Here is a 9,684-nt window from a genome sequence, read left to right on the forward strand (position 1 = left end):
ATTAACTGTCTGTCATGAATCCATTCTGCTAGTTGTTGCAGTAGGCAGGATGCGTAGAGTTTTGCTTCCACGTCTATCAATGCTATTAGCCTGTAGTTTGAGGGATTTGTGGGGTTACCTGCTTTGTATATAGGGTGAATAATACTGCCTTTCCATGCATCTGTGATACCCGTAGTGCCTCAGAGCTCGTTAAAAAGCAGCACCAAATATAACGCCCAGAATGAAGGGTCTCCTCTAAACATGACATTTGGAAATAACGTTCTGACCAGCTGCCCCTTCCATTTTTAGTTTCTTGATAAGGCTTGTCAGCATTTATATGTCAATGGTCATTAGTGCATCCTTTCCTTCATTTCCGTTTAGAGTTAAGTCTGTTTGCGTTGTCACTCTGAAGCCAAAATTAATCTTGCTTAAGTCATTGGCTATCGGTGAGGCCACCTCCTTCACGTGGTACTGTGGGGGTGAGAACATTGTCTGTACGTAGGCTTCCCATATGGCTGCAGCGATACCTGCATTTGTGTGTCAATTTTGTCGCTTAGTTAGTCCATTTATTAGTTCCCAGAACTTTTTGTTATTTTTCTGTTTGTTGGACATGAGCAGCTTGGTCCACAGATCATCGTGATAACTCTGTTTTGCCATCCAGCAGTTTTTCTTATATTTGGCTCTTAATTCAGAAAGCCTTGTGTCATCAGATTTCCTCCCCCAGTGTACGTCCTTTAGGACTTTTTTTGATTCTCTATAGACTTGATTTTTCAGATTGCTCAATGTCCTGTTGAACCATGGCTTTTCATCTTTGCGACTCTTGACTTAGTTTTTTGACTCTATGACCGAAATTGGGAGACTTTTTTGATGGAAAATGTATTTATTAAAGAATCACAAGTTCGTCCAAGCGACCACTCGTTCTCCTTGGGTGTGGTCTTCTAGTTCCTGCGTTCTTAGTGATTCTTTGAGCTCTTTAGTTGTTCTTGCACTGTGGTACACTTCTTCGATTACTTTGTCGAGGCCCGGCCCCTTCCATTTCAGTGTTTTTGTATCATAAGTCACTGGGGCTGAAATTATGATATTGGCAATGGGAGCCGATTTCATTCATTCCGGATCTTAATAAGTTGTGGAAAGTGATCGCTCTCTGTGCATTGTTGGATCCTATATGCTGAAACCAGTGGCAGTGCAGTTTAGTTTATTAATGTAAAGTCGATGTTAGATTTTTTTGTGCCACTTGAAAAGGTTACTTGTGCGGATGAGGTGTCCTCAAGGAGAGGCGACAGGCAGCGCAAACCCAGGATTTCAAGCTTTATATATGTGCATGTTCTGTTAGGGTGTTTTGTGCTACCTTTTCTCAAATCAAGGTTGAAATCGCCAGACAAAATGAGTATTGCGTCCTTATTTTGTTTCTGCAGCATTTTTAGAATACTGGTCAATGTTTCAATGTTTCCACTGTTTTGGAATTTGTTAGGGTGTACGAATACGTTGATTAATAGTAAAGTTCTGTTGTTGCCTAATGGCACCTGATGTTCCAGTTTTATTGGTAGCAGCCAGTCAATTCCCAGGTCGATCTGTTTGATCACCCAGTTGATTTTTGTGGAGCAATACGTTGTGAGGCCCCCCTTGGGTTATCCATGTTTTTGAGGTTGTTTTGCAGAGACGTCTATCCCAGAATAACCCGAAATTTGTATCGGCTCCATGCACCATGTTTCCTGCAACATGATGATTTCAAACTGCTGAAGGAAAGTCAGAGCCGCCCTGTCGGTAACGAGATTTTTTAAACCGTGAGTTTTCCAGGAGCAAATATGGATATATTCTGGGTTTTCGTCAGGACCATTTGTAATTGTTGTCATTTAAATTTTGCCTTCCAGCCTGTTTGACTGTTGAGGGAGTACCAATGAAGATCTGTTGGTGCATGCCAGGATGGAACGTGCTTTGGTGCTTTACAATTGTAATGTGGTCCCAACTGCTTAGGGAGGTTTCTACTCCCACAGCCCCTTTTAAGATTTAAGATTGAGCCGCCCTTCTTTTGTTGTGGTACCAGAAGGTTAGGATATCTGGATGGTTCTAATTTTTGCAGGACGATGTCCCATACGCTAAACTTATTTTGATGTGCTAGAATTTGGTCAATAATGGCGGACGTGGCCCAGGATGTCAGCTTTGCCTCTTTATCTTTATTGTTTGGATGTGGAGTGAACTCCACAGTCATCAATTCTGTCGTTGAAATGTGAGCCAGGGGCAAAATCGCATTTATTAACATATGGTGCCTCTATTTAGAATGTCAAAAGCCCCCTTTGAATTATAGCAAGGAATGAAAAGTAATTTATTTTCCTCTGAGGCCGTATTGTCCTGAGTTATCTGGTGTCCTGGGTTTCTTTTTTGTGCTGCGCTGTTTGTGCAAACATCTGACCAAGGACCATTTCTCTAACCTTCTTTCCAAATGCTGTTTGCATGTACAATCTTCAATCTGTGATTGTTTGCTTTAGCCTCTATGACCCAAAAGAAACTTCTTTGAGCTGAACTGTATATGCATGACCGGTCTCTGTAGAATAGGTTCTTCCTCAGGCTCACCCAAGACTGCGGTGCAGCCAGTTCTCAGTATGACCACCTGTTGCTCTGTTGTTGACATGGTGTAGACCAGGCTTTTCCAATGACTAGCTCATGGGCTACTGGTAGGTCTCGAGCAGCCTATAAGTAGCTCTCTTATGTGCAGACTGGCCTGCTAAAACCTTTGGTTGGTTGAATTCATATAAGTATACTAAAATTAAAAGCAGTGCATTGGAGATGAAAACATGTGCATTCTCAGAACTCTTTAGCTGATGTTTGATTTTCCAAAATATATTTAAAGATTATATATCAATGATAAATCATGTGTCATTAGAGTGAAATATTAATAATATTACCTTGGTGCCAAAGGCATTACAACTATGACTGTTATGGATTACCCAGGTAGAAATATTGCACATTGACAGCCCCCTCCTCCTGCTGGTCAGGTGAAAAAACCCTTCTGCCTGATTCCACTGTTTATTCCACATTATTTACCTGCTTTGTTACAAGTCTGTCTGCCAAACCTCAATGCAGCCCTACAGTCTGTGTGATTTTACAGTGTTTACTTTGAGGGTGGTCAGTCATTAGGTTAGTCACATTTGTTACAATGTGTGCACCCTCCACCATCATGTTTGTGTTCAGCTACAGCTACTGTATCAAAGAGATCACACTGAGCCCAATAAGCCCAAACATGCCTTATACTGTTAAAGCAGGAGAAAGTGATGGGAAGGTGGGACTTCAGGTATCATCTCTCACTTCTGACAGCAAAATCTGGTCTCTCTGCAGACTCTTCGAAAAAACACAGCAGTCTCAGACTATTGTACAAGCTAAAAAGAAGCTGTTGTTCATGCACAGTGTTTGTATGGCCTTTGATTCCCCTGTCTTCTCATTGCAGGCTGGTTTCACGCTGGATATCCTGTTATGTGCCATGTGCAATCAGTAAAAGACCTCATAGACCTGGAGCACATTAAAAGTTTTGGAACATGGGGTCCCCTCCATGAGTTTGGGCACAATCAGCAACGCTGGGGCTGGAATATCACACCTAATGCTTCAGAGGCCACTTGCAATCTCTGGTCTGTCTACATGAGTGAAAAGGTGTTGGGGGTCCCAAGGAGCAAAGCTCACGAGTCCCTTCACCCAGAAATCCGAAAGGAAGCCATCAAGAAGTACATCAAGAATGGTGCCAAGCTGGAGGACTGGACTGTCTTCACGGCTCTGGAGACGTATCTGCAGGTGAGCTTTGGGGAGAAATAGGAGGCATAGTATGGTGACAGTAGTCTGTTGGCATGCCTGTAAAGTGCAGAATTAACATAGTTATATATCATCAAGTCTTCTTCTTGGTGAACTTATACATTCATAACATTCCTCACACTGCCACCTCAACCATAGTTCATCATCTAAAAAAGGCTACTTTAATCCTTGACCTGTGCCAAATATGATCTTCGATCCTAAACACACAGACACAGTTCTTCCCCTCAGAAATTGAACAGATCACTCAGGGAATGAACTAAACAAAGAACTTATTCAACATTTTATGAGAAGAGATAGTATAGAATGACCCAATTGTCTCAGATCAGTATTGTGAAAATTTGATGCCCTTCTTTATGAATAATATTCTTAAGGTCTGAGTAGTGATATCAGATAATATGAAATTACCATCTTTTACTTGGGTAGATTCTTCTCAGATCCTATCTTTACTATATTTTGCAATTTTAAGCCCAGAACAACCTAGTAGAGCTGCTGTCCTACTAGGAGCCACAAACATCTTAACCAGGTATTGTACAGCCAACAGAGTAAAGGTTCACTTTTCCGTGCTTGACCTGAAGATGACTCTGTTACTGAAAAAAATATAAGCGAACCCAATGGATCCAGCAATTTACAGACCTGTCTTTAATCCCCACTCCCTTTCTTAGTAAGATTATAGAAGGGTTCTTTTCATGACAAATGCAAGAAATCCTACAATATAGCATGGCATGATAGATAGCTCATGCTCATACAAGAGAGACGGAGGAAAACTATTCATCTACGGTCCTTCCTAGATGTGTGTCACTAAGAAATTAGTAATTGAGAACTGCGACTGTGCTTCTGGTCCCTTCCTGTTCATTGACTGTATAGTGTTGACTTGCGTGGCACAGATGCACCCTTTGATTGATTACAGGCATTCTGCTGCATATTTATCATTTTCAGAATAGACTATCACTTTATGCGGTTATGGAGTCCTTGCCTCATGTCCAAACCAAATAAGTCCTGTCATCTCCTATTTGAGGATGCAGTCGCCAGTATGACACCCATGCTTACTACAGATGCCACCTCTGGTAGCAACCCTGAGATTACATTTGAAATGTTACTGAAGGAACCTACATCTATCAAGACCATTATGGGTTCTATCGTTAAAGAGACAGCATCCACAGCAACCAAACAGAGGTCATTAAGAGCAGATCCTGCATGCTTCTGAATGAGATTGGATTCTTTTGACAGCAACAGACCACCTGGACCAATGTCAGAAGGCCTGAACCTAGGCAAAGACTTCCTGGAGAATTTTATAGAATCAACAAGTCCCAAAAAGCACCATTTCACTACCAGATATTCAAGCAGAACGGGGGGATAGCATCCAAACTCATTCTCTAATACCATTGGATGAGGGAAAGATACCCACTCACCTCTTCCTCATTCTTCCTAGCACTCAAACCTATGGTGACAGCCATTAGACATAATAGTTACATGCAGGGAGCAAAGAGTCAATACAACAGCAGGATGTTCTAAACATTTACCTTAAACAGATGATATTTTGCTTGCCCCGGGAAAATCTGGGTCATCACTACTTTCCCTGATTCCCAAATTTTCCTTATTTTCTGGATATGAAATAAATTGGGAAAATAATGATTTCCTACTCCTATCCAGAGGTACAATGAAAGTGACAGTAGAAGGCTAGGACTTTTGTTGCTTATCATGAAGCTAAAATACTCCCAGTGAATAAGGGCATAGATGGAATGGTGACAGACAACATGAAACCTCTTATAACCCAGACCGAGAATGACTATGCCAAGTTGCCTTCACTGTAATTATTCCTAGTGGGTTGAGTCCAAGTAATTAAACTTGTAGAGGCAGCAAAACATATCTGTCTGTTGAGCATGAACAAGGGAATAAGAGTGTTTGTACAGGACATGAGGCCCAGACTCAAAATCCCCAAGTTGCATTCTGCCATCCCATCAAGACACCTCTGATCTGATCTGACTTGTGTGTATTCCATCTATTACATCAGCTAGCAAAATTACTCCAGTACCCTTGTTTATCGTAATTCTCTGATGTGGGGTAGAATTGAACAGAAATATGTTGAAGACTTGTCATGCTATGTCACACGATATACACAAGCTTCAAATAGTTATTTCAACTTACCTTGAACACTCAGGGTCATGAGGGAGTCATGGGCAGTAGCTCACAGGAAATTAAAGACATGCAAAAATGTAGATGTTGGTGAATCACTCTGGAATAATTCTGATATAAGTATAGGTGGTACTTCTCTATATTGTGCTGTGTTGTCATCTGATTGGATAAATATAGTTGTGATTCTGGTGGGTGTAGATACACCAAAGCGCTTTAGTGCTTTTCATGGTGAATTTGGGTTGTTTGTGGTTCAGAAATGGAGGCACAAAGAAATATTGCTCTGCATCAGAAGCAGAATTGCTGCTGGTCCTCTCCCACTTCCAGAAGCCCCCTATATTGACATCCTTGAATGAGTGGGACAAAGACAGGAGGGTGGTGTTGGATTTATAAAGTATGCTCTTTCCCCATGTACCCTTGACCATCCGCTTGTGACTTCAGACTTTATTGAAAGGTACAGTTGATGGTGGAGCATGTGGAAGAGAATTGTAGGACTGGGCACTGCTATAAGAGACACCCAACAGAGCATTGAGGGAGGAGAGTCTCAAAATCACCTGTTTTAATGTGTTACACTACTGGTCCTGGATTTCCAACAGACTACACAAAGCCAGACTATATTATATTGGATTATTAGTTGAGAAGGGTAGGAACCCACCTCAAAAAATATTCACAATCCTTGTCAAGGTGAACCACTAAAATCTTAAAGATACCTGAGCTCGACCCCCAGGCAGCTGTGGCACAGAGCAGATAGGCTTAACTTGGAGGCAAAGTGTAAAGTATTTATGTAGTACCAAAACAGTAGCAAAGTCAAAACACAACACAAGAAAAATCGCAAACCAATTAAAAAAAAAAAGGAGAACATTTAATATATAAAATTAAATCAAGATGACAAATATCCAGTCAGTAGAACCAGAGTTAAAACGTTTTGAAGATAAAAATAGCTCCATAAAGCATTTAGTGCCAACCGTGGTCATCTGGTTGTGCTTGACCGGAGCAAGGGTGAAAGCTAAGGTTAACCTTGATGGAGTGTGGGTTGGATGGAGGGGCCAGGTTTGTTCCGGTCAGAGGTTTTACCTTCTGACTTAGTCTCATGAATCGCAGTCAGATCCCTTTGATGGCCACCAATGACATCGCTCATGAATATTGATGAGGTAGGTTGGACTGCGACCCACTATGATTCTAAATTAGGTAACCTGACCTATTTGTACACTTTTCTCAAAAATACGGGTTGCAATTGGCAGCCAATATTTTGTGACCAGTGGTTCCTACAGTTGACTTAGTATTTTGAAATCAGCAGAAGGGGCAGATATTGTTTTAACCACTGCCAGATCTAACTGAGTCCCCTTCCATACTCTTAAAATTGGTGTACTACTACATGCAATCTTTGCGTATGTCAAGGAGTACAGAAAGAGCTGGAAAGTTCTTTAGGACACCAGTGGAAATATCACACAATGTGCCCTGTGAGCGTAACTGGTGTGTGTATCCGCTTCGTGCACTTCCAGGGAACTTTAGTATTATAGAGGGGGCCGCTTATGTGGTTCCTTCTGTAATACTGATAGCACTGTAGTGCCAGCAGTAGGTCAAGAGGGGATTGTGCCAGGTGCTTCTGTTTAAAGGTACACCTTGGTGCAATCATGAACAGTGTGCCAATACATAATATGGCCCCAGAAGGAAAGATATTCACGGTGTTCTGGAAAGGTTCTTGCCCAATGGGGCATTGTTATGTGAGCCATCATTCACGAGTTTATAATGTACATATGCCAGCTCAAGTTATTCATTAGTCCAAGATCCGAGTGCTATGGCAAGAACAATGTATCACTCTAGGTGAGGCTGAAGAGGCTTGACAGCATAATCTGCTGTAAACTTACAGCTGTTGGGCCACGTCACCAAATACCTTCCTATCTGGACGTTCCCTCTTATCCTCTATGTTTCATGCAGATACTCTCTGTTTCTTTTCACCCCTTTACACATGTTAAATTGACAATTTGCCTTTGCATCACCCAACTCTACATAGCTTTCTGCTGCTTTTCATCTAGGTTTAAGTTCTAGAACTACCTCAGATACACACAGCACTGAGTGAAGAGTTAGGGCATTCAGATTCACACACTGCATTTCTCTTCTCTTCCAGCTGCAAGAATGCTTTGGCTGGGAACCCTTCATCCAGCTCTTCTCTGACTACCAGAAAATCACTAACATCGTAAACGAAAACACCTACAAGATGAACCTCTGGGCAGAATTGTTCTCGAAACAAGTAAAGACAAATTTGGTGCCGTTCTTTAAGATGTGGGGCTGGCCGATCGAAGATAGTACCACCAAAAAACTGTCTTCACTGCCTGAGTGGAAGGAGAACCCAATGAAGAACTTTGTGTGAGGTCGGCGATTATGGAAACCTGGGCCATCCTCACAATATGCAACATGTGAACATGTTTTTCTCACATCTTCTCCAAAGTATGAATCATAATCAGCTTGATTGCATCAATTCTGATCGTGTGGATGTGTACTGTTATATCTGTTTTGTGAAATACGATCTTTATCATGGGTGCTTGAGACAGGAGTGTCCAAGTAAATATCTACTATGTTTGTAACCAGGTCTTCAAAGTGTGGAGGCCACCATATGATAGATGCAGTCTTCGTATGCACAGTGCTAGCTCAATGTAATTCCTTTGTGTGCACTAGTTTGCTTCATGGGCCAAAAGATATCTCAACAGATCTAGAACAAGCCTCCAAGGTTTACAACTAACACAAGGTTAATATTCCTCTCCACTGAAAACCTGTGTTGCTTGTACAAGACTCTGTGGGAGACACAGAGCAACCTAGAAGAATAACTATTGTTCATGCCCTAAGAATTAGAATTCAAAATCTATAATCACTCTTTAACACCACAAGCCACCCCTCCCCCCCAAACTGGAAAGAAGAGTGACAGTCCAGTATCCAATCTTCTGTGATAATCTCATTAACATTCTCTTTCGGGAAAAAGGCACCAAGAGACATTCCAAGTCTCTTCAAGTACATGACCCAACAGGCTGTCATAATTCCCCCCAGCGGCAGAGGCAACAAATAGTGTATAGTGAGAACATATATCCATAGAGCTGTTCTTGCCTCCTAATGTTGATCATGCTGTGACGTTTACTAGGTGACATGTAATTTATGGTGGGTACAGACATATATATATCTGCACTTCCCTCTTGTGTTGCTCACATCACGAAGCGTACTAAGCAGCACATAGTGTATAATAGGTATATCCATACATACAGGTGTTATTCCCGTGACGTGGTCTAGACTGCGTGTAGTATATATCTGGTGCATATATAAAGCTGTTCTTCCTTGTAGGACTTCTCATATATTGATATGGGTTGTACAGTACATATCGTACACGAAGTGTGCCATTGGATTTCTATTTTGTTCTGGCGTTTTGGCTATAGTTGAATTTATATTTACTGTGTGGCTAACAATGCATTTAGAGTTTAAGAATTATTTGTATCCTAGGTTGTCATTTCATAGCTGATGTATTGTTTATGAATGTGTAATATTGCTAAATTCATATTGCCAGGTTTAGAGGGAGGTCCTTTACAGAGGAGACGTAAGACCCTGAGCTAGAGGGACGTACCTTCTTTAGTACATGTTTGGTCCTTAGGCGCAGCTTCATATCTATACCTCCTATCAGAGCTTCATCCTCCCTCCAGCAGTCCCCCTCCCCAAGCTTCTACCTTGCAGACACGCAGCATCATTCAATCACATTATCATTCTCTGTCACCATTCCAGATACCAGATGACATG

At 41.6% G+C, this 9,684-nt stretch overlaps 1 protein-coding gene across 1 annotated transcript in view; it reads left to right on the plus strand.

The window, feature by feature from the left end:
- LOC138249306 (TRPM8 channel-associated factor homolog) overlaps positions 1–8,278 on the plus strand; it is an 80,523-nt gene extending 72,245 nt beyond the window's left edge. Inside the window, exons 6-7 of the mRNA XM_069203263.1 lie at positions 3,422–3,759; positions 8,036–8,278. Of these exons, the coding sequence (XP_069059364.1) occupies positions 3,422–3,759; positions 8,036–8,278 (581 nt within the window). The remainder of the gene's footprint in view (positions 1–3,421; positions 3,760–8,035) is intronic.
- Positions 8,279–9,684: the final 1,406 nt, after the last annotated feature.

Source organism: Pleurodeles waltl, chromosome 8, assembly GCF_031143425.1.
Source record: "Pleurodeles waltl isolate 20211129_DDA chromosome 8, aPleWal1.hap1.20221129, whole genome shotgun sequence".
NCBI classification, from domain to species: domain Eukaryota; kingdom Metazoa; phylum Chordata; class Amphibia; order Caudata; family Salamandridae; genus Pleurodeles; species Pleurodeles waltl.